The 26,110-nt window shown below is 37.7% G+C and overlaps 1 protein-coding gene across 1 annotated transcript in view; it reads left to right on the top strand.

The window, feature by feature from the left end:
* The window catches only part of PCCB (propionyl-CoA carboxylase subunit beta), a 101,171-nt gene that overhangs the window by 71,120 nt on the left and 3,941 nt on the right, over nucleotides 1–26,110 (top strand). Inside the window, exon 10 of the mRNA XM_004762456.3 lies at nucleotides 14,365–14,488. Coding sequence (XP_004762513.1) covers nucleotides 14,365–14,488 — 124 coding nt within the window. The remainder of the gene's footprint in view (nucleotides 1–14,364; nucleotides 14,489–26,110) is intronic.

The following is a 26,110-nucleotide window of genomic DNA, read 5'->3' as shown; positions in this document are numbered from 1 at the left end:
TCACATTTTATTTCTGTCCATACTGACTAGGTCTTCAGCAGTCAGTACTGCCTCTTATTTTCCTTTTTGAGGTTTTTCTGTCTTGTCATTCTTTCCAGAGAAGAATAGGTGACTGAGAGAACAATATATGAAAGTAGGAAAAATGACCCCAGAGAAATATAAACTAAACAAACCAGAAGAGAACCAAAAGTGAAAAGAAAATTTAAAAAAAAAGGAAAAAAAGAGTGAAGCAGAGTATTATCAGACAGTTGAGCAAGACAGATATACTAGATCCTGGGTGTATTTTGGTTTGTTTGTTACAAAACTAGACCCCAAAATTGTAAAGACAGGAAAAGTTATCTATCTATCTATCTATCTACATATGAATAAAGTTATATATATATTATTTATATATTATTAAAGTATATATAATTATTAAAATTATATGTATATTTTTATATAAGTTATATATATATATGAATAAAATTAAATAATATGAGAGACTAGAACCTAACTGTAAAAATGGCAATTGAAAAAGACCTTAAAAAGTTGTTAAAGTAGGAATTGGTTGGAAAGGAAAAAGAAAAAAAAATGGAAAGACTAAAGAATCATGAGGGAAAAACCGTGAATTCTATATACTATTTTCCCCTAGCATTGGAGTTTTGCAATTTTGCGTGATCATTAAACTTGGTGTTAGCCAGATTTTCTTGCTGATCTTCCAGGGGAGGAACCTGTTGTACTGATTCTCAGTGTCTTTGCCTCAGGGGAGTTCCACGCCCTTGCCAGGGGGCTGGGTTAAGTCAGTGCCTCCAGCTTGCTCTATGCAGCTTTTGTTCCCTGAAGGCTTTCTGAGGTGCTTTAGAGGATGAGAATGAAAATGGCAACCTCCTATCTCCAGCCCAGAACCAAAAGCTCCCACCCCTCCACTCATCTGTGCACCCTCAGGGAAAAGCAGTCAGTCACTCTTGCCTCCGTGTTTACCCAGCCTGTAACTGAGCATTTTTATCTCAGGGATGCTACACCTTTCAAATCTCCAAACTTAGCAGACTCCTGTGGTGTGCTCCCCTGCTGCTCCTCCTGGCGGAGGGAGTGGAGCGTCTTTCTGAGGTTCTGATCTTGCTGGGCCTCTGCTTGGAGAGCAGTCTCCCAATTGAGCCATGGTTCACGGTTTATGGCAGCTTGGAGCTGATAGCCCACTCCTCACTTCCCCGATTGCACCTGATTTGCTGCTCTGATGTCTGGGACCTCTGCTGCACTCAGGCATCCCTGGTCTTCCTGAGACCACAGTGTCCCACCTAGGATTCTGCTCTCCTTCACCACCTAAGTGCCTTTCAGGTGGGGACATTCCTCATCTAAGCAGACTTTTAGGTGATTTTGCACTTTGCTGATAATATATCACTTTCCAGTAGCCGGCTTATGGAAGCTCCCTCCTCCTTCAGTTTATCTTTATATATATATATATATATATATATATATATATAGTTTGGTATCTTGGTGTCAAGTTGTGTAAGTTTTTTCATACTTTGGATATTAACCCCTTGTTGAATATATAATTTGCAAATATCTACTCCCATTGCCTTTTAGTTTTGTTAATCATTTCCTTTGCTGTGCAAAAGCTTTTTTATTCTGGTAGTCCCAATAGTTTATTTTTGCTTTTTTTCCCTTGCCTGAGGAGACACATCTAGACAAATGATGCTAAGCCTGAGGTCAAAGAAATTACTGGCTTTCTTCTAATAGCGATATAGTTTCAGGTCTCACATTTGTTTGTTTGTTTGTTTGTTTATTTATTTTTATTTAATTTATTTGACAGAGATCACAAGTAGGCAGAGGGGCAGGCAGATAGAGAGGGAGAAGCATGGTCCTGCTGAGCAAAGAGCCTGATGTGGGGCTTGATCCCAAGATCCTGAGATCATGACCTGAACTGAAGGCAGTGACTTAACTCACTGAGCCACCCAGATGCCTCCAGGTCACACATTTAGGTGTTCAATTTATTTAGGTTTCTTTTTGTCTATGGTTTAAAAAGTGATTGATTCTTTTCAACATGGTGGTTTGGTTTTCCATACCACTTATTGAAGAAACTTTTTTCCCCCATTTATCATAGATTAAATGACCTTGTAAGTGAGAGTTTATTTTTTGGGCTGTCTGTTCTCTTCCACTGATCTGTTTGTTATTTTTTGCCAGTACCATACTGTCTAGATTATTACAGCTTTGTGGTATAATTTGAAATCTGGCTTTGTGCCATCCCCAGCTTTGTTCTTTCTCCAGATTGTTTTGGCTATGGGTCTTTTGCGGTTCCAAATGAATTTTAGGATAATTTGTCCTAGTATTGTGAAACTACTGTTGTTATTTTGGTACAGATTGCATTGAAATTTTAGGTTGCTTTGGGTAACATGGACATTTTACCAATATTTATTCTTCCAATCCATGAGCATGGAATATCTTTCCATTTGTTTGTGTCATCTTTAATTTCTTTTGTCAGTGTTTTAGTTTTCAGGGTTACTCGTCTTTCACCTCCTGCCAAGTTTATTTTTGGGCATTTTATTCTTTTTGGTGCAGTTGTAAATGAAATTAGTTTCTTAATTTCTCTGCTACTTTGTTATTAGTATATAGAAGTACAAAAGATTTTTGTATGTTAATTTTGTATTCTGCAACTTTACTGAATAAATCTATTCTAATAGTTTTTTGATGGAGTCTTTAGGATATTCTCTGTGTAGTATCATTTTATCTGCAAATCATGACCGTTTTACTTCTTCTTTACTAATTTTGATGACTTTTAGTTCTTGTCTGATAGTTACAGCTAGTATTTTCAGTTTTATATTGAATAAAATGTGAATGTAGAGACCTTTGATCCTGATCTTACTGGAAAAACTCTGTTTCTCACAATTGAGTGTGATGTTAGCTGTGGGTTTTTCATATGTAGCTTCTATTATGTTGAGGTATGTTCCCTCTACACTCATTTTCTTGAGCATTTATATCATGAACAGATGTTGAATTTTGCCAAATGCCTTTTCTGTATCTGCTGAGATGGTCACATGATTTTTATCCTTCATTTTGTTAATATGGTGTAGCACATTAATTGATTTTGTGCATACCAAACCACTCTTGTGTCCCCAGAACAAATCTCACTTGATTGTGATGAAGATCCTGTTAATGTATTGTTGAATGAGGATTTTTGCATCTGTGTTGATCAGGGATAGTCGCCTGTAGTTTTTCTTTTTAGTGAAGTCTTTGGTTTTGATATGAGGGTAATGCTGGCTGTGCAGATAGTATTTAGAGGCTTTCCTCTTTTTTTGAGTACTTTGTGGACAATATGTATTAATTAAATGTATGGTAGAATTCCCTTGTCAATCCATTTGGTGCTGGACTTCTGTTTATTGGGAGTTCATTGATTACCAGTTGTTTTATTAGTAATTGGTCTGTTCAGATTTTTAATTTCCTCCTGCTTCAGTTTTGAAAGATTATATGTTTTTATGAAATTACTCATGTTTTTCTAGGTTGTCCAATTTGTCCACATAATTTTTCCAACTAGTCTCTTATAATCCTTTGTATGTTTATGGTGTAGGTTATTACTTATTTCTCATTTTATTTCTTTGTGTCCTCTTTTTCTTTTTCCTCGATGGCTAAGGTTTATTTAGTTTACTCAAAGAACCAGCTCTGGTTTCATTTTTTTTTTCTTTTAGGATTTTGTTTATTTATTTATTTTGTCAGAGAGAGAGAGAGAGGATGTGCAGGGGAAGCAGCTGGCAGAGGGAGAAGCAGGCTCCCTGCTGAGCAAGGAGCCCAGTGTGGGACTTGATCCTAGGACCGTGGGGTCCCAAAGATTTTGGACCATTGTATTTTCAGTTTTCTTAATGTATTTTTAAATTTTCTCTGTGTTTGTGGTTTTGTTGTTGTTGTTGTTGACCCATTGGTTGTTTAGTAGCATGTTGTAGCCTCCGTGTGTTTGTGGTTTTTTTACCTTTCCTTTTTCTGGTAATTGATTACTAATTTCATATTGTGGTAGTTGGAAAAGATATTTCAGTCTTGTTCATTCTTCTTGAGAGTGTTCCATGTGCTCTTGAAAAGAACATGTATTCTATTTTTTGGGTGGAATGTTCCATGTTAGTCGGTTCTTACGTGTTTTTTATGGGTACTATTTGCTCATGGATTTTTCTGTCTGGATGATCTATCCAGGGGTATAAATGAAGTGTTAAAGTATTACTGTAATTATCAATTTCTTTATGTCCATTAATATTTGCTGTATGTATTTAGGTGCTCTGGTGTTGGGTGCATAGATACTTAAAATGTTAGATTTTCTTGTTGGATTGGTTCCCTTATCATTATGTAATGGTATTTTTTGTCTCTTGTTACAGTCTTTGTTTTAAAGTCTATTTTATCTGATATATGTATTGCTACCCTGGTTTTTTTTTTCCTTCCAGTCGTATGTAATATTTTCATCCATCCTTTCATTTTCAGTGTGTCTTTATCTTTAGGTATGAAATGAGTTTTTTTGTAGATGGAATACAAATGGGACTTGTTTTTCTTTTTTTTAATCCATTCCTTTTCACTTGGAGCATTTAAACCATTACATTTAAAGAAATTATTGGTATGTACTTGTTGCCATTTTGTTCACTGTTTTCTGGTTGTTTTTATAGCTCTCTGTCCTTTCTTCTCTTGGATTTTTTTTTTTTTTTGACTGTGATCAATGACTTTCTTTAGTGTCATGGTTGGCTTTCTTTCCCTTTATTTTTTTGTGTTTTTATTATAGGTTTTTTGGTTTGTGGTTACCATGAGGTTCATATATAACATTCCTAAGTATACAGTATGAGGACATTCTAAAAGAGCTTCATTTTTACTGTCACCCACCATGTTTTATGTATATGATATTTTATATCTTTTTATTTTTTGAGTCCCCTGAACTTTTTTTTTTTTTAAGATTTTATTTATTTATTTGACAGAGAGAGATCACAGTAGACAGAGAGGCAGGCAGAGAGAGAGAGAGATAGGGAAACAGGCTCCCTGCTGACCAGGGAGCCCGATGTGGGACTCGATCCCAGGACCCTGAGATCATGACCTGAGCCGAAGGCAGCGGCTTAACCCACTGAGCCACCCAGGTGCCCCCCTGAACTTTTTAGATATAATTTACTCTACTGCTTTTGTCTTTCAACCTTCATTATAAATGATTGCCGTACTGTCTTACTGTGTGTTTGCTTTTGCTCATGAAATTTTTTACTTTTGTAAATTTCTCCTAGTTTGGCCTTTTCTTTTCCACTTGAAGTCCCTTTAACATTTCTTGTCAGACTGCTTTTGTTTGGGAAATTTTTTATTCCTCCTTCAATTCTGAGTGATAGTCTGGCCTGGTACAGTATTCTTAGTTGTAGGTTTTTCCTTTCAGCACTTTGAATATATCATGACACTCTCTTCTGACCAGCAAAGTTTGTGCTGAAAAATCTGCTGATAGCCTTAATGAGGTTGCCTTTTATGTTACTAGTTGCTTCTCTCTTTCTGCTTTTAAAATTCTCTTTATTTTTAATCTTTTGTATTTTAATTATTATTTATTGTGGCATGGACCTCCTTGGGATTATCTTGTTTGGAACTTCTGTGCTTCCTGAATCTGGATGTCTGTTTGCTTCCCCAGATTAGGGAAGTTTTCAGCTATTATTTCCTCAAATAAATTTTCTGCCCCTCCCTTTCTTCTCCTTCTGGAATCCCTATAATCTGAATATTTGCTTGATGTTGTCCAAGAGATTCCTTTACTGTCCTCATTTTAAAAAATTCTTTCTTTTTGCTGTTCATCTTGAATGCTTTCCAGTACCATGTCTTCCACTTCACTGACCCATTCTTCTGCATCCTCTAATCTGTTGTTGATTCCCTCTAGTATGTTTTCATTTCAGTTTTTTTATTCTTCAACTCTGATTGGTTCTTTTTAAAATTTTCTTTTTGTTGAAGTTCTCATTAAGTTCAACTCCTCTTCTCTCCAGTCTGGTGAGACTGCATTACCTCTTTTTTCTGAGGTTTGGTGGTTTTTTTTTTTTTTTTAAAGATTTTATTTATTTCAGAGAGAGAGAGAGAGAGAGAGAGAGAGAGAATACAAGCAGGGGGAATGGCAGGGGGAGGAGAAGCAGGCTTTCACTGAGCAGAGAGCCAGACATGGGGCTCAATTCCTGGACTCTGGGACCAGGACCTGAGCCCAAGGCAGATGCTTAATTGACTGAGAGGAGACTGAGCCACCCAGGTGCTCCTGGTGGTGTTGTTTTATTTGGGATATTCCTCTGTCTCCTAATTTTGCTTGATTTTTGTGTTTGTTTCTGGGAATTCTGTGTAACAACTACTTCTGCACTTGAGGGAATGGTCTTGTGTATGGTCATCCCATGTATAGACTATGTGTGCCTGTTGCCTTTGGCTGACTTTCTGGAGATGTGGCTGGATTGGTTGGGGGTCCCAGGGCACTCTGCTGGGGCTGCTGTGGTGGGATGGCTGGAGCTGAAGTATGTATGGGGCAGGGTGGTCCTGGGGTTATTTACCCAGAGGGTTCCCTACCCAGAGGGTTCCCTGGCAGGACAGCCGAAGTTGAACTAGGTGTGAGCCAGGATGTCCTGGGGTGTTCAGTGCAGGGGGCACCTGCAGATGAGGTGAGGTGTTGGCTGGGGTTCCTGAAGTACTCAGCATTGGAGATGCCCTAGCAAGTAATCTGAATCCAAGATGTTGAGGGCTTGGGAGTGATCTGTGGTGCTTTGTACCTTTGTTACCTTGGTGAGATGGCTGGAGCTATAGTGATGGTGACCTAGGATATCTTGGTGTATGCTGTGCTGGGGCTGTCTTGGTGGGACAGATTGTGCTGCCACCAGGACTCCTGGATCTTACTCTTGTCCATGCTGTCAAGGTAGAGGCAGAGTATAAATTGTGGTGTTTACCCACCCTCTGTCCCAGCAGTTCTTCCCACTGTTTGATAGAGTTCTAGAGGTAGATCTTTTATATTCTAGTTTCCCTTTTAAACTGTGTTGTTTTCCTGTGCCAGGACATCCAGGGCTCAGTTAGCCAGTAGGCCCGCTATGGTGCCCAGACCTGCTCTGATCTGTGTTGTCAGAGTGGAAAGGAACTTCAGTGTGGCACTTGCCAGCTCTTTTGATCTGGAGAGAGTGTCAGCAGCTCCTCTGCTGTTTAGCAGGGTTCTAGGACTGGTTTCTTTATATTCCAGTTGCCCTTTTAGACTGTGGCCTTTTTTCTGTGCCCCAGAGCATTCACATCTGCTCAGGGTCCCTCTACATATTCCTCCCCACTGCAGTTCATATCATTTGGGGGATGGAGGTTCTCTTCATTGCCAAGTATCTGTCTCTCTTGCCTTCTGTAATCTATCTTTTGTTGGGCAGAAGGTGTTCAGTTAGCCCTCAGTTCTTTAAGAGGAATTGCTATAGAAATGGGTGTAGATTTGTGCATTCATGGGGGAGTTGTGTTTAGGGTCTCTCTGTATTGCCATTTTTGAACCAGAACCTGTTTTATGTTTTCCTGATAGGTTACCTAGTAGTTGATCTGTTCTGTTAATCTATCAGAGAATAACCTTTTCAATTTAATTTTCCTGTTTCTTTTTAAAAGCTGTGTTATCTGCTTTTATATTCTGCTTTCTTTCAGTTTATCTTTCTTCCCTCAAATTTTTGAACTAGTAGTTTAATATATATTTTTTATTTTTTTATGTGTGATATTATAATTAAGTCCATTGTAGAGAACACAAATAGCCACATCTAGTTGCAAGGGACGCTGGGAAAATGTAGCCATTTGCCCATCCTTTCTGTTACAGTGGTAGATATGGAAGTTGAATTTTTTTTTTTTTTTGAAAGATTCTATTTATCTATCTGACAGACAGAGACCACAAGCAGGCAGAGAGGCAGGCAGAGAGAGAGGGGAGGAAGCAGGCTCCCCGCGGAGCAGAGAGCCCGACGCGGGGCCCGATCCCAGGACCCTGGGATCATGACCCGAGCCGAAGGCAGAGGCTTTAACCCACTGAACCACCCAGGCGCCCCGGAAGTTGAATTTTTGATCGCTACTTAGCAGTCTCTGTTACACTCTTAATGCTTTAAAAATCAAGCAAATAACCTGTACATAGGGAAACTTTAATTACAGAAACAGGTAAAATGAAATGCACATCTTTTTCTTTTTCCTTCCTTCATACCTGTCTTCTTTCCCAGAGGTAAAGCGCTATGAAGTTTTGTGTCTATTTTTCCAAAAAAATTATTACATGCCAAATATTGTATCCATATATTTGCTTCTAACTCAAAAAACATTGTATTATACATTTTCACACTTTGCTCTTTTTCAGTTTCTTTCTGTATCTGGTCATACAGATTTACCTCATTTCTTGTAATGACAGTATAATATTCCATTTTATGGGTGGAACATTTTCCGGCTGATGGACATTTAGATCCACTAGGTTTTGCTCTTATAAGCAGTGCTATACTGAACATCTGTGTGTATCTGAGTATATTTTTGTGAGTGTATCCATTGGCTTCGAACCCAGCAATGGAATTAGGTCAGTGAGTATGAATATTTAAAAAGTTAAAAAAGAGAGCTTTCTAGATAGCCAAGCTTAGTGGTGGTCTCCTAAGTCCAGAACTGTACATATCCTTCAAGAACTGTATAGGTCAATAAGAACAACAATCAGAACTATCATTTTTATGGCTTTAATGTAGCCCAGAGGCACGAAACTACAAACTTCAATTAACAATAAGAAAGACTCCCAATTTCTAGTTGGTCTATTTCTTGACTTCCTACTACACGTCTCTGTGGAGAGCTGGAGTGTTGAGAAACTGCACAGAAGAAAGAGAAGGGAATTTAGGTAAAATTACTCTCAGGAAGAGGAAGTTCACGGTAAGAGTGAAAAATACTGGAAAAGAGTCCTGTTAGGTCAGCAGTAACTTCAGGGGAGGGACTTAAACATGGACCCAGGAATCGAGGAGGCAGTTATGGAAGGGCATTGCTTCTGGGGAAGACCTGTTAGAAGGAAGGGAGAGGCGTTTTTGGAAATTGTGAAGTGAAGGAAAAATGAAGCGAGGTAGATTTATGTGTCTACAAGATAAAAACCACAAATATTGAGGGAGCTATTAGCCTTTTCCTTACCCCTCCCTAAAATCAAGATGTGCGTTAGCTAAATGGCACTTTGCCGTACTGACAGACGGGAGGCTCTTGAACTGGGAGTCATGTTTGCCATCCCACTGTCAACTCTGTGAACAAAATGCACAGATACAAATAGTTTATATAAAGCTTATTAAAATAGAAAGAGAATAAAAAACTTCAATTGAGAAAACATCCTTTGCTATAAAGTTAATCATGAAGTAGATGATCATACTGCAGTCTGAGTTCAGTAGCTTCAAGGAAGTATTTGAGGTTATGAAAACCAGAAACTTAGAAATTCATGACAAAACGGACATGAAATAGATGTAAAGTTAGAGCTGATTGAATTAAAATGGATGGGGGGGGGGACCAGAATTATTTATCAGACATGAAGACAGAAAGTGTTTTAGGGAGAATTCAACTGAATGAACTTTAATAAGGAATACTGAAGGAAAGTGGGAAAAACCAAGAAATTGAAGATAAAAAGGTAAAAAAGTGATTTAAGTAGATGATCAGCAAAGAGTGAATATAGATGTAATTGGAGTGACTAAGAAAGAAAACCAAGACCTGAATTAATGTTTAAAACTGTGTTCTAAGAAAACCTATAGAAAATAAGACCTAGAGCTACCTAATGAAAAAGCCCACTGAGCACCTTGGAAAATTAACCTTGGGTAAAACTTGAGTATTAGATTTTTAAAATAAAAAATCTTCAGGACTTGGAGGCAGAAATTTCCTCTACATTACAAAGAGGAGAGACTGAGTAGCATCAGACTTCTCAAAAGCAACACCTATGGAAAGAAAGGTACTTTCAGGAGACTTGAGGAGAGATTATGAGACTAAGGATTTTATATCTTGCCAAGGTGATGTTCATATATTAAGACTAAAGAAAACCAGTTTTAAATATGCAAGAACTGAGGGAATACTGTGTCCCTAGGCTTTCCTTGAGGAATCTTCTAGCAGATGAGCGTATCTAAGCAAGAGATTTCCAAGGAGAAATTTTGATGAGAGGATTAATTGTCTTATTTAATTATAAGTCTAAGACTAAAGCAAGGCTGGAAATGAGGGTGGGAGACAATATATAAATGCTATGTTTTAGTTGCAGAAAAAATGCAGCTGAAACAATGGGAGGAGAAGGAAGAAGAAAGTATAGCAGACTATGTTCACTGATTATTGAGAATCAACAGATACTGTTACAAATAGGCACCCAGTTAATAAAACAGTAAATAATCAACAGATGAAGGCTTATAAAATAGGTATAATTACAAAAGTACCCACTAGATAAAAAATAGAAACTTTGGGGGCGCCTGGTTGGCTCAGTGGGTTAAAGTCTCTGCCTTCGGGTCAGGTCATGATCCCAGCATCATGGGATCGAGCCCCGCATCGGGCTCTCTGCTCTGCGGAGAGCCTGCTTCCTCCTCTCTCTGCCTGCCTCCCTGCCTGCTTGTGATCTCTCTCTCTGTCAAATAAATAAATAAAATCTTAAAAAAATATATATATAAACTTTATAAATAACAGTATAAATACACAAACAGCAAATATAACATGGTTCATAGAAAATAATTATAGAGTAAAAATCAAATCTTTTATGTGAATAAATATGAATGGCTTAGCTTATTAAACTTACTTATTTCCTTTATTAAAAGAAAAAGAGTTTTAATTTCTCTCATAAACCAAGACCAGCTATATGTGGTATATAGGAGACACTTAAAATGATTTTAAAAAGGTAAAAATAAGGGATGGGCAAGAGGTATACCAGAGAACAGAAACAACATAGCAGCATTTGTGATCTTAATATTGGATGAGGTAAAATTCAAGCTTTAAATATGACAAGGAAAGTTGTTTTTACATGCTAAAAGCTATGATTCATAATGGTGATATAAAAAAAATCTATGTCCCAAATGATAAAACCATGGACTTTATAAAGCAGAAACTATGGGAAATCCAAGGAGCCATAGGTAGAAACAAATACTTGCCTTAAACGTGATTAATACAATACAATACAAATCCCTTTCTGCATAGCAAAAATCTATAAAGAAAGTCAAAAGACAAGCTACAAAGTGGGAGGGAATATTTGCAACGTAGGTCCCAAATAAAAGACAAATATCCCAGGGTGCCTGGGTGGTTCAGTCAGTTAATCTCCCTCTCCCCATCCCCTGCCTGTTCCCCCTGCTCATGCTATCTTTCTCTCTCTCTCAAATAAATCTTCAAAAAAAAAAAAAAAAGACTTAGTATGTCTTAATATGCCTTAATATGTAAAAAAAAAAAAAATCTTAAAAATTGAAGAAGTAAAGATGGAAATTGATAAATAGGAAACCATGGATAGCTCACAAAAATATATATAAAATAGACCTTAAACATATGGAAAGATTTTCAACTTGACTCAGTATGTTGGAAATGCAAATTAAAATTAAACTGAGTCATCATTTCTCATCTGTCAGTTTGGCAAAAAATAAACAACTTGAAAACATTTTCTATTGGTAAGTCTGGCAGAGCCGACTCTCATAAATTGCTGGGAAAGGTATATGGTAATTTCTAAGACTAAGTGGGTATTATTTACATGTGAACCCAGAAAACAGACAAAGAAAACATTGAGTGCAAAGGAAGAGGGAGTGGTGAGTGAGAGTCAAAGGTGTTCCCACACCCACCCTGCCCTTGACAGGAGACTTGGTCAGGTTCGGGGAAGAACTCACTAACTCTTCAGATTTAGCTGTGGACAAGGAGACCACGCCAGCCACTGAGGGAAAGAATGTAGCATGGGGGCCTTCCTAAAAGGTGCTGACAGTCCTGAGAAGACATTTGAGGACAGTGAGGCAACCCAACAATCAGTGTCAGGAATGGGATACCACCCCTAGAAGATATTTACACTGAAGATACACTTCTCATCATCCAATATTATAGACATACAAGGTTACTACTGTTGTGTTATTTGCAATTGCAAAATAATGTAGGCAACTTGAATTTAAAATAATGGAAGCAACACATGGGAGATTAGTTGAGTAAACTTTGGTACATGCACACAGTAGAGTCCTAGGCAGGAAAAAGAGCAAGCGTGATCTCTGTGCTGATAGGAAGTGATTCTTGGGATATATTTTTAAGTGAAGAAACCCGAGGTGCTAAAGAGTATCTGTAGTAGGTTACTTTCCTTCTTAAACAGAAGTGGGAACTAAAAAGGTATACATGTATCTACTCATTTCTGTAATATACGCATAAGAGATAAATCAGAAAATGAGATTAATGATAGGGTGGGTAGAATTAGGGTGGAAGGGATGGGGAGTGATGTTAAATTATGTTAATGTTTACAAATTTAAAAAAATCAAGACTGAGGGAAAACCTTTCAGGTGCAATAAAAACAAATTGAACCTGTGTTTCAAATGAGTAACTTTTGAACACAGTATTTTGACTATATACCTTTAGTCCAGTGACAAATAGTTGTAAAGCAATACTGAATTTTTTTTTTTTTCAGTCATTTGGGGTAGCATTTCTGAAACCAGTTTCTCTGTATTTGAGGATTAAATAAGTCCATTTTGAGGATAATGGGAGTCCAGGGTTTACTGTAGGAAAAAGGAGTTCTGAATATGGTAAGGGGTAAATTAGAGTGAGTCCTGTGGTTGAATTGGATGAGAATTGGAGCTATTAGTATGAACTCAGTGTTTTCACACTACTTTTAGAAATAAGTGTGTGTGTGTGTATCTGTGGATTTCCTAGCTCTGTCCTCTAGGACAGCTTTTTAGAAGCAGTCTTATCCCCCAACTCCCAATCCCAAAGGGATCTGAACCCTTTGGAGAGATGGCTGATTCTGGACTTGGGCCAAGAAAAAGTACAAGATGAACCTGAAAGTAAGGCAATTCCAGAATGTGACAGTGCTCAGTGAGTGATGGAGAGACATCAGAGTTGCTCAGGAACCCTCTTGAATATACTCTCTCTGGCAACTATGGAGCGATTTAAACATAAAATAATGATAAAGATTACAGTCCACATAATAAAACAAGAATTCCTAAGTTCATGCTTGTGGATGATGTAAATAAATGGGAAAGACAGAGACCTTTTTGATAATAGAATGCCAACTAATAAATGGGGTTAGGGAAATCGCCATTCGACAGCTACCATGGCAATAATTGTGTCAGGAAAGAGTCATGAGTGCTAAAGCTAGTGGGTGAAAGTGTGATGAAAAATAGGATTTTTACATTTCTAAGAATTTCCCCACAGTGTACTTAATAAAAGTGGAGAAGTAAGAAATTTGCAGGACAGAGACCTGCATATGTTCCCACCATTAATGGCCAAATTGACATTATGCTCCTCCCCTCTTTTAAAGTAGGCTTCACACCCAGCATGGAACTCAATACCAGGCTTGAACCCATGATCCTAAGATCAAGACCTAAGCTCTGATCAGGAATGGGACACAAAACTGAGCCACCCAGGTGTCCCATTATGTGCCTTTTGATGTGATAGTAATACTGAGAGGGTCACTTCTGTGATACTCTGCCAAAAATGCTCACCCTGAAATTAAACATGAAGAAATATTAAACCCAAATTGAAGACAAATAACCGAAAGACCAATCTATGATCTTCAAAGATGTCTTGATCATAAAGAAAAGAACTGAGGGGGCGGATATTAAAGGAGGCTAAAAGAAGGGACTGGTGCTCTTCCATTAGATTCTAGGACCAGATTTTTGTTGCTATAAAGAGTTATTGGAGTAACTGGCAAAATTTGAACAAGGGTTTATAATAGTAGTATTAGTTTCCTGATTTTGACAGTCTCACTGCAGTTACATGAGAATGTCCTTGTTCTTAGGATACATACTGAGGTACTTAGAGGTAAAGTGGCATCATGTCTGTAGCTTACTCTCAAAAAATTCAGGAGAAAAATTGTGTGTATAAATGTACATATGTAAAGAGAAGAAAAAATATATATGGATACATAGGAGAGAGAGGAGATGTGGGTGGGGACAGAGAGGGAAAAATAAAACATCTGTGGTAAAATGTTAAATGGATTATCTAGGTGAGGTATATATACTTTTTTTTTAACTGTTCCAGAAATTTTTATGTAAGTTTAAAATGATTTCAAAGTAAGGTTAAAAGAGTAAAATAATGCCAAATTCAAATAGAACCTTTAAAAACAGAGCACTGGTTTATCCTCCCCAGCAGGGTAGAGGTGCTGCCCTCCCTGCATGCTTACAGACCCTGTGGTGGGTGGGGGCGCTCCAGCTTTGTCATTCTGCAATGTAAATGCCTGTCATTTTGTAATGTAGTTCTCTCTGGTTCTTTATCATTTTGAGCTCAGGTGTAAATTTATCCCTGCAGGTTGTTGATGAGCGAGAATTTTTTGAGATCATGCCCAATTATGCCAAGAATATCGTTGTTGGTTTTGCAAGAATGAATGGGAGGACCGTTGGAATTGTTGGCAACCAACCTAAGGTGGCTTCAGGTAGGTGGGAGAGGCTCTCACACACCTTGGGTGGCAGCTGGGGGCCAGAGCTGCCTGGGCTCACAGTGTCTGCCTTCTGGCTTTCTCTTCAGGTGAGCCCTCCATGGCCAGAGAAGAAACTCAGATGTTGTTGTGTTGTTGTAATAGCTCTTTTCTCTTTTAATGTTCATATCCCAGAATGCTTCTCTCATTCATTAATTTTTTAAGGGTTTATAGATAAGTTTCTTTTTTTGAGTCAAGAGGGTCTTTATTTTTTCAGAGATCTGCTTTCTGTTGCCCCCTAGTTAGATTTCTGTCTCACCCACTGAACTATGAGCTCCATGAGGGTGGGGGTGTTGGAGTCCTCGCCATCGTTTTATTTCCGGGGTCTTCAGTGGTGCCTGATACACAGTTGGAGATTCGTTCATGGCTGTGCTGTGGGTACAGTTGGTGGAAGTGTGACATGGGGACTGTAGACACTGCTTGTCTCCTGTTTTCCTTCTTAGGTTTGTTTTGAATCCCTGTGTAGGAGAAATATGCCCTCCCTTATTGACCCAGCTTCATCTTTTATTTCTGTTTTTTTTAACAGTATTTTTTATCATGTATAATATATAAATATATATAAATAATCTAAAGGTTGATTTTTTTTTTTTTAAGAGTTTATTTGTTTATTTGACAGAGAAAGATCACAAGTAGGCAGAGAGGCAGGCAGAAAGAGAGAGAGGAAGCAGGCTCCCCACCAAGCAGAGAGCCCGATGAGGGACTCGATCCCAGGACTCTGAGATCATGACCCGAGCCGAAGGCAGAGGCTTAACCCACTGAGCCACCCAGGTGCTCAAAGGTTGCCGTTTTAACCATTTTTAAGGGTATAATGTAGTGGCATTAATTACATTCACACTGTGTGCAGCTGTAACCATTATCTTCCAGAAATTTTTCAAGTAGGAAGAGACTCCTTTTCACCTTACCCCCCAGATCTTGATAATCTAAATCTACTCTCTATGAATTTACCCATTCTAGATATCCCATGTGAGTGGAATCACATAGTAGTTGTCTTTTTGGGTCTAATTTATTTTACTTAGCATAATGTTTTCAAGTTTCATCAACATGGTAGCATGTATCAGAACTTTATTTTAACTTTTCATGGCTAAGTAATATTCCACATCATGTGTATACCACGTTTTGTTTAATCATTCATCTGTGATGGACACTTGGGTTGTTTCCAACTTTTGGCTATCGTGAATAACACTGCAATAAACATCGGTATGCAAATATCTATTTGAATCCCTGTTTTCAGTTCTTTTGAGTATACACCTATGAGTGGCATTAGTCATATGGTAATGTTATGTTTACGTTGCGGAAACATTGTACTGTTTTCCACAGTGGCTGCACAGTTTTACATTCTCACTAGCAAAGCAGGGGGTTCCAGTTACATCACATTGTCTTCAGCACTTGTTACTTTCTGGTATGTTTTGATAATAGCAATCCTAATGGGTGGTTTTCATTTAAATTTCCCTAATGATTAGTGATGTTGAGCATCTTTGCATATGCTTATTGGCCATTTGTATGTCTTCTTTGGAGAAATATCTATTGGATTCCTTTGTGCATTTTTAATTATTTTTGTTGTTGAGTTGTTGGAATGCTTTATATTTTGGGTATTAAAACCTTATCAGCTATATGATTTGCAATATTTCCTCCCATTCTGTAGGTTGTCTTTTCATTTTCTTGATAATGTCATTTGGTGCACAAAATTTGTAAAATTTGATGAAGTCCAATATATTTTTGTTGTTTGTGCTTCGCAGAGTACCTGTTGAGAAGTCCACTGTCATGAAACTTTCTCCCTAAGTTTTCTTTTAGGAATTTTGTGCTCTTAGCTTTTACATTTAGGTTTGATCAATTTTGAGTAAATTTTTACATATATGTGAGTTAAGGGTCCAATTTTATTCTTTTGCACATAGAAATCCAGTTAACTGAACACCCATTTGTTGAATAGATAGTTCCTTCCCAATTGAATAACTTGGTATCCTTGTCAAAAATCAATGGGCTGTAGATGTACTTTTTTTTCTTGGACTCTTAATACTATTTACTTGGTCTAATTAGGTTTATCCACATGCTGGTTTTCATTACCGTAGTTTTATATACTAAGTTTTGAATTGGAAGTGTGAATCGTCTCATGTTTTTTTTTTTTTTAAAGTTGGTTTGCGGGGTGCCTGGATGGCTCAGTGGGTTAAGCCTCTCTGCCATCAGGTCAGGGTCCCAGGGTCCTGGGATCAAGCCCCGCATTGGGCTCTCTGCTCAGCAGGGAGGCTGCTTCCCTTCCTCTCTCTGCCTGCCTCCCTGCCTACTTGCGATTTCTATCAAATAAATAAATAAAAATCTTAAAAAAAAAAAAAGATGGGTTTTGCTTTTTGGGTCCTTGCAATTCCATATGAATTTGAGGATTGGCTTTTTCATTTCTGCAAAAAAGCATGTTGGAATTTTGATAAGTTTTGCATTGAATCTGTAGATCACTTTAGGTGGTATTAACATCTTTATGTTTTGACCTGTGAGCATAGCGTGTCTTTCCATTTATTTTGGTCTTTTATTTCTTTCAGTAATATTTTGTAGTTTTTAGTGTACAAGTCTTTCACCTCTTGGTTAAATTTACTCTTATGTGTTTTATTCTTTTAGATACCATTATAAATGGAATTACTTTCTTCATTTCCGTTTTGGATTGTTTGTTGTTAGTGTATAGAAAGACAACTACACAACTGATTTTTGTTTGTTGGTCCTGCAACCTGCAACTTTGCAGAGTTTATTAGCTTTACTAGCCTTCTTGTGGATTCTCTGGGATATTATATGGGATCATATTTTTTGCAAAAAAGGTATTTTTACATTCTCTCCAATTTGGTTACTTTTTATTATTTTTATCTTGTCTAGTTGTTCTGGCTAGAATATCCAGCACACTGTTGAGTAGCATTAGTGAAAGCAGGCATCCTTATTTTGGTCTTGATCTTAGGGGGTGAACTTTGTCTTTCACCATTGAATATGTTAGGTATGGAATTTTCATAAATGCCCTTCATCGTGGTGAGAAAATTTCCTTCTGTTTCTGGTTTTCTGAATCTTTTTTTTTTTTTAATCTTGAAGGGTTGGTAGATTTTGTCAGATTCCTTTTCTGCAACATTTGACATGAGCGTGTAGTTTTTTGTCCTTCATTGATATTTTGTATGTTGAACCACTCTGCATTATTACAGTACATCCAACTTGGTCATGGTGTATAATCCTTTTTATAGAATAAATTTTATTTTTTGGAGCTCTTTAGTTTCACAGCAAAATTAAGTGAAAACTACAGAGTTCCCATATACAATCTGCTGTCACACATGCACAGCTTACTTCACTATCAATATCCTGAACCAGAGTGGTGCATTTGTTACAATTGATGAATGTACATTGACACACCAGGAGTTTCTGTTCTGCATCCTCACCAGGATTTGATCTTGTCAGTCAGTGTTCTGGATTTTGGCCATTCTCATACTTGTGTAATGGTTTCTCATTTTGAATTGTGCATTTCCCTGATGACATGATGTGGAGTATCTTATCATGTGCTTATTTGCTATATGTATATTTTTGTTTCCTTTGGTGAGGTGTCCAGATCTTTAGCTGCCCCCCTTTTAAATCTTTAGCTCATTTTTAAATCAGATTTTCTTATTGTTGAGTTTTAAGAGCTTTTTATATACATTAGATAGCAGTTCCTTTATCACATGTATATTTTGCAAATATTTTCTCCCAGACTGTTATCTTCTCATTTCTCTAGACAGCATCATTTGCAGAGCAGAAATTTTAAATTGTAATGAGGTCAGCTTATGAATTATTTTTTCCTAGGTGATGCCTTTGGTAGTGTCTCTGAGAAGATGCCACCATACCCAAAGTTGTTTTTCTCCTATGTTATGTTCTAGGTGTTTTCAAGTTTTGTGTTTTGCATTCAGGTCTCTGGATCCATTTTTGAGTTAATTTTCGTGAAAAGTTTAAGGTTTGTGTCTAGATTAATTTTTTTGCTTGTGGATTTCCAGTTGTTCCAGCACTATTTGATGAAAAGATGGTCTTTCTTCCATTATATTGCCTTTGTTTTATCTATCTATCTATCTATTTATTTATTTATTAATTATCAAAGATCAGTTTGTTATATTTATGTGAGTCTGTTTCTGGTTTCTCTGTTCTGTTCCACTGATGTATTTTTTTTTTTTCTTTCACCAGTACTACATGTCTTGATTACTGTAGCTTTACAGCAAGTCTTGCAGTTAGGTATTATCAGTCCTTCAACTTCATTTTGTCTTTCAATATTGTGTTGGCTGTTCTGGGGTTTTTGCCCCTCAATATATTCTTTAGATAAGTCTGTCAATAATCCACAAAATAACTTGTTGGGATTTTGATTGTAATAGTGTTAAATCTAGAGAGTAAGTTGGAAATACCTGACTTCTTGATAAGATTGAGTCTTCCTATCCATAACCAGGGAATATGTTTCCATTTATTTAATTCTTCCATTTTGTTCATCAGAGTTGTGTAGTTTTCCTCATATAGATCTTAAAATGTTTTGTTAGTTTTCTGCCTATGTGTTTCTTTTTTGGGTAATGTAAACAGTATTGTGTTTTTAGTTTCATATTCACTACTGGTATATGGGAAAGTGATTAACTTTTGTGTATTAACTTTGTATCCTGAAAACTTGTTATAACTGCTTATTAGTTTGAGCAGTGTTTTTGCCAATTCTTTAGGATTTTCTGCGTAGATTATTATGTTATCTGTGAACAAAGACAGTTTGATTTCTTCCTTCCCAGTCTGTGTACCTTTTGTATATTTTCTTGTTTTATTGGATTAGCTAGGACTTGCAGTACAGTTTTGAAAAGTAGTGAGAGGGGACATTTTTGCCTTGTACCTGATCTTAGTAGGAAGGCTTCTAGTTTTTCACCATTATGTATAATGTTAGCTGTAGATTTTTTTGTTAGACGTTTTTTATCAAGTTGAGAAGTTGCCCTTTTATTCCTAGTATTGCTTTTTCTGTATCTAATGATAGGTTCATGTGATTTTTCTTCTTTAGCCTGTTGATGCAATGGATTACATGAATTGATTTTCAAACATTGAATCTGCCTACCTGTGATAAATCCTAGTTGGAAGTGGTATATAATTATTTTTATAACATTGCCAGATTTGATTTGCTAATATTTTGTTGAGGATTCTTATGTTTGTGTTAATGAGAGACATTGGTCTGCATTTTCTTGTAATGTCTTTGTCTGGTTTTAGTAATAGCATAATGCTGGCCTCATAGAATAATTTAGGAAATATTCCCTCTGATTCTTTCTGGGAGATTTTAGAGAATTGGTGTAATTTCTTAAATGTTTTGTAGAGTTCACCAGTAAAACTTTCTGGGCTCTGTTTTTTAAATCACATGGAAATAAAAAATGGTAGGGGGCACCTGGGTGGCTCAGTGGGTTGAGCCTCTGCCTTCAGCTTAGGTCATGATCTCAGGGTCCTGGGATTGAGCCCCGCATCGGGCTCTCTGCTCAGCAGGGAGCCTGCTTCCTCCTCTCTCTGTCTCTGCCTGCCTCTCTGCCTACTTGTGATCTCTATCTGTCAAATAAATAAATGAAATCTTTAAAAAAAATGGTATTACAAAAAATGATATTTTCCCCATGTAGTTGCCTTTGCTAGAGATCTTTTTTTTTCTTCATACAGTTGTGTGGTATGGTCTAGTGTTGTTGTTGTTGTTGTTCTTTCACTTCAACCTGAAGGATTCCTTTTTCCACTTCTTGTAGGGAAAGTCTAGTGATAATGAACTCTTCAGCTTTGATCTTGGAATGTCTTAATTTGTCCCTCATTTTTCAAGGACAGTTTGCCAAACATGGAGTTATTGGTTGACAGTTTTATTCTTTCTGTGTTCTAAGTCATTCCATTGTCTTTTGGGTTCCATGGTTTTTCTACTCAGAAATCAATTGATAATCTTACCAAGGATCTCTTGTATATGGTGAGTCACTTCTGTCTTGCTACTTTTAAGATTTTGTCTTTATCTTTTAGTAATTTGATGATAATGTGGCTCAGTGGAGCCACATTCTGTTTGTGTTTATCCTATTTAGTTTCTTGGATTTGTCACTTCATGTCTTACGTCAAATTTGGGAAGTTTTGGGGCGCCTGGGTGGCTCAGTGGGTTAAAGCCTCTGCCTTCAGCTCAGGTCTTGATCCCAGGGTCCTGAGATCGAGCCCCGCATCCGGCTCTCTGCTTGTCAGGGAGCCTGCTTCCCCTCCTCTCTCTGCCTGCCTCTCTGTCTACTTGTGATCTCTGTCAAAATAAAAACAAAACAAAACAAAAGAAAACTTGGGAAGTTTTTGAACATGATTTCTTCAAATCTCTGTCCCTTTTTTCTCTTTCTCCTCTCTCTGGTATTTCCTCGCTGCATATGTTGATTCGGATGATGGTATTTCATAGGTCTCTTAGTTTCTATTCACTTCATTTTTTTTTTTTTTTTAAAGATTTTATTTATTTATTTGACGTTTTGGCGCCTGGGTGGCTCAGTGGGTTAAGCCGCTGCCTTCGGCTCAGGTCATGATCTCAGGGTCCTGGGATCGGGTCCCGCATCGGGCTCTCTGCTCAGCAGGGAGCCTGCTTCCCTCTCTCTCTCTCTGCGTGCCTCTATGCCTACTTGTGATCTCTCTCTCTCTGTCAAATAAATAAATAAATAAATGATCTTAAAAAAAAAAATACCAACAAGGCTTTCCTACTATTTTTAAGTTGCTTTTATTCTTTTCCTTCTTCTCTTCTCTTCTGTTTTCTTTCCTGCCTTCCTTTCTTCCTTCCCTTCCTTCGTTCCTTCTTTTTTTAAGTAGGCTCCACGCCCGTCATGGGGCTCAAACTCACAACCCTGAGATCAAGAGTCACTTGCTCTACTACCTGAGCCCCCGAGGTACCCCTTAAGTTGCCTTTTTTCTTGATTTGACTTTCTTTTGATTGTTGTAAACCTTCAGTTATTCCAGAGTTTCTGCTTGTTTTGTTATGTTTCTGTGGAGGACAGGAGCTTGGAGCTGCCCACTTCACCATTTTGTTGTTTAGAAAAAGTGTTTAAAGTCAGGAATCCACACCTATTGAAAATTGCATTTTGTTCCTCCAGTAAGTTCATAACTGCCCATACATTCCTTTAGTTTCTCCTTTTAGCTATGTCATTCCCTGGCATGGACTTCACATGGTCTCTTGTGTCTGCTTTAAGATCTTTCTTAACCCATGACTATGTCTGCAGGTACAGGTTGACTTTCACAGGCTCACTTTTTAAAACTGCTTTGCTTGTCCTGAAAGTTTTCTCTAAAAATAGCTAGGATGTCTATACCAGGGGTCCTCCTCAGCTCTGGCTAGAGCCTGAACACTTGAATCCATTGTGGTTCCTTCTTTTTTACTTGGCTTAAAAATTCTTTGTGATATTTATGGAAAGGTAAGATGTGGAAGTTCAGTAGGTTACTGCTTTTTGGAAGAAAGCTTTGTTTTATTGACTTCTTCATTCCCTGTTACTAAAAGGCCGCTTCAGAGGCTCAGATAGGGAGCTTCTGTTCTGGTTCTCATTTTTTCCTTTTAGCAATTAGCCATGGCTCCTTGGGTACTCTCTGGTTGCCAGGCTCTCTGTATATCCCTGGGACTTGGCCTAAGATGCTAAGACCAGGCCTCTGGACATGGGGCCCATTCCATGGCAGCTCGGGGCTGCAGGTTTTCCATTTCTGTGTTCATTTCCCCAATGATTACATCTTGTTTTGGTTGTCAGTGCTCATCTTTCTTTTCAATTTGATTTTGAGTATAGCTTCTGGGTACTTTCTGCAGTTTCTTAATTTAGGATTTTTTTTTTTTTTTTTTTTTCTGGGAGTTAGCACTCAGATTCTTGATTTCAGATCATTAACATAGATTTTGGATAGGAAGGAAGGGAGATTTAAAACATTTTTCTTTTATTGAATTATAATTTACACACAATAAAATATACAGCTTTCAAATGCTCATTTTGATAGGTTTTGACAATTTGACATCTGTATCTAACCTTGTTATCACTGTCCAAAACAAGATATGGAACATCTCAGAAAATGCATTTAGCAAGAGGAATGCTGAGTTATTTCTTTTTCATTATTTTTAGCATTCCTTATATATTTTGGATGTGAGTCCTTTGTCAGGTATGTGTTCAGTAAATTAAGGGTGTCTTTAGATTTGCATTATTTTAAACGTTGGATGAAGCCCCATTTATTAATGGGTTTTATTTGTGATTAGAGCTTTTGTGTCCTTTCTAAGAAATTTTTGCCTACTACAAGGTTGCAAAGATAGTCCAATATTATTGCCTAGTTTTGGGTTCTGGGTTTTATATTAAGGTCTGTGATCTATTTTGAATTAATTTTGGTATATAGAATGAAACAGTAATTTCATGGTGGTGTGTGAGTGTGTGTGTGTTTTTAATATAGATTGTTAATTGTTTCATCACCATTTGTTAAGAAGACTTCTTTCCACGTTGAATTGTTTTGGTGCCAGGTCTCAAATCAGTTGTGTGGTTCTATTTCTTCACAGTCTATCCTGTTTCATTGTCATTTTGTCTGCCTTTATGCCTGTGCCATATTGCCTTGATTATTGCAGCTTCATAGTTCTTAGTGGTTCTCAACTTGGGGCAGTGTCAGGATCCTGGAAACATTTTTGGTTGTCACAAGTGTGGATTCTGGGGGACAGTGGGTGCTACTGTCATCGAGTGAGTGGAGGCCAGAGATGCTGCTAAACATCCTATACACACAAGACAAACCCCATCAACAAAGAATTATCCAGTCCAAAATGTTAATAGTGCTGAAGTCGAAACTGTGCTTTTTTCGTAGGTCTTGAATAAGTCAACTAGCGTAAGTCTTCCAATTTTAAAAAAAATTGTTTTTAACTATTCTCTCTCCTTTGTATTACCATATGAATTTTATTTTTATTTATTATATTTATCTATCTATCTATCTATCTATTTATTTATTTATTTTAAAGATTTTATTTATTTATTTGATAGAGAGAGATCACAAGTAGGCAGAGAGAGAGAGGAGGAAGCAGGCTCCCTGCTGAGCAGAGAGCCCGATGCGGGACTCGATCCCAGGACCCTGAGATCATGACCTGAGCCGAAGGCAGTGGCTTAACCCACTGAGCCACCCAGGCGCTCCATTTATTTATTATTTTTAAATATTTTATTTGATAGAGTGAGAGAGGGAATACAAGCAGAGGGAGTGGGAAAGGGAGAAGCAGGCTTCCCACTGAGCAGGGAGCCTGACGTGGGGCTCAATTCCAGGACCCTGGCATCATGACCTGAGCCTAAGGCAGACACTTAATGACTGAGCCACCCAGGTGCCCCTACCATATGAATTTTAGAATCTGCTTATCAATTTTTATAAGAGAATGCCTATGATTTTGAAAGATGCTTAAAAATATAGGTCTGTTCAGTATGCTAGCTTATTAAACTTCCCTATGACCTTGCAATTGCACTACTGCGTATTTACCCCAAAGATACAGATGTAGTGAAAAGAAGGGCCATCTCTACCCTGGTGTTAATAGCAGCAATGACCATGGTTGCCAAATTGTGGAATGAACCAAGATGCCCTTCAACGGACGAATGGATAAGGAAGATGTGGTCCATATACACTATGGAATATTATGCCTCCATCAGAAAGGATGAATACCCAACTTTTGTATCAACATGGATGGGACTGGAAGAGATTATGCTGAGTGAAATAAGTCACGCAGAGAGTCAATTATCTTATGGTTTCACTTATCTGTGGAGCATAACAAATAACACGGAGGACATGGGGAGATGGAGAGGAGAAGCGAGTTGAGGGAAATTGGAAGGGGAGATGAACCATGAGAGACTATGGACTCTGAAAAACAACCTGAGGGTTTTGAAGGGGTGGGGGGTGGGAGGTTGGGGGAGCCAGGTGGTGAGTATTATGGAGGGCACAGATTGCATGGAGCACTGGGTGTGGTGCATAAACAATGAATTCTGTTACACTGAAAAGAAATTAAATAAAAAAAAAGGTCTATTCAGTATGCTAGCTTGTTAAACTTTAAGATAAGTAGTTTGTAGTATTTAATACTATATGATTAATAATTTATATTATAACATATTTTATTAATTCATTTATTATATAATTATTTTATGGTATATAAATAGCAATTAATTAGTTTAATAATATGTAATTAAAATTGAATATAATTAGAAACTTGGTTTCTTGGTTGTAGTAGCTGTATTTCAAGTGCTTAATAGCTCTAGTGGCTACCATGTTGAATAGTATAGTCAGATAGTATTCATAGAAAGTTCTTTCGGCCAGGACTGGTATAGATCACTTTGGGAATTTATCTCTTCTTCTGATCCATGAGTGTATATAAGGTTTTTTTTTTTTTTTTTTTAGATACTCTTATCAGATAATGAAAATTCCACTGTACTGCTAGGTTACTTGTAGTTTTGTTTCTGTTTTTTTTTTTTGTTGTTGTTGTTGTTTTTGTTTTTTAAAGATTTACTTATTAATTTTAGAGAGAGAGCATGTGAGTGGGGTAGGGGCAGAGGGAGAAGAGAGAGAATCTCAAGAAGACTTCACTCTGAGTGTGGAGCCAACACCAGGTTTGATCTCCTCACCCGGAGATCATGACCTTAGCTGAAACCAGGAGTTGGATGCTTAATTGACTGAGCCACCCAGGTGCCCCATGCTGGTTTTGAGTTATGACTGAATATTGGATGTTGTCAGATCTTTCTTTTTATTTGTTGAAAAGACTGTATTGTTTTTTTCCTCTGTTTAGTATAATTTTTTTTTTTTTTTTTTTTTTTTAGCAGCAATGTCCACAATAGCCAAACTATGGAAAGAACCTAGATGTCCATCAACAGATGAATGTTTAGTATAATTTGATTGGTTTTCACATGTTAGATCAACCCTGACTTCTCGAGATAAACCCCATTTGGTCAGGCTGCATTCGTGTTTTTTGTGTATTGCTGGATTTGATTTGGTAATATCTTAGGAATTTTTGTGTTCATGAGGGATTTTGGTCTGCATTCTTCTCTCTTAAGATGTCCTTATCTTGTTTTGGCATCAGGGTAATGTGGCTTCATACAGTAGGTTGGGAATTATTCTAGGAGAGGAGATACACTAGTAATTGAGCTCTTACTCTGTGCCACTTTACAGATACCACCACCTTTAATCCTTACAACTATGGTAGGAGGTAGTAACATCCCAGCTTTGCAGGGGAGGAACCTCAGGCTCAGAAAAGTAAAGTAAATTCCCAAGGGCACACAGGTATAACTGAAGCCAAGCTATGGGGAGTTGCTAAGAGCAGCCTTTGAATGATACTTCCCACTGCTGGTTCCATGGGGGCAGCTCAGCCTGTAACCCTGGTGGCAGCAGTCCTTTTAGCTTGTGAGGCAGAGTCTCCCTGTCTGCAAGCCTGTGCTCCCAGCAAGAGAGCCTGTGCCCTCAGAGCTGAGGCTACTGCTCCTGGACCCTCTTTGGCAAGTGTTGGGTGGCAAGTGTCTTTCCTATTTTTCTTGGTGTGTAAGGGTTCCCTTCACATTCCCTGATGAGGAAACTTTGATGCCTCCATAAAAATCAGCTCTGGATGGTTTGCTGAGGGTACATTCCCATGTGGGTGGAACTGGA

This window comes from Mustela putorius, unplaced genomic scaffold (assembly GCF_011764305.1).
Source record: "Mustela putorius furo isolate JIRA1106 unplaced genomic scaffold, ASM1176430v1.1 tig00003834_pilon_pilon_pilon, whole genome shotgun sequence".
Taxonomy (NCBI): domain Eukaryota; kingdom Metazoa; phylum Chordata; class Mammalia; order Carnivora; family Mustelidae; genus Mustela; species Mustela putorius.
The sequence above is the reverse complement of the archived record's forward strand: the minus strand, read 5'-3'. Positions and strand labels throughout refer to the sequence as shown.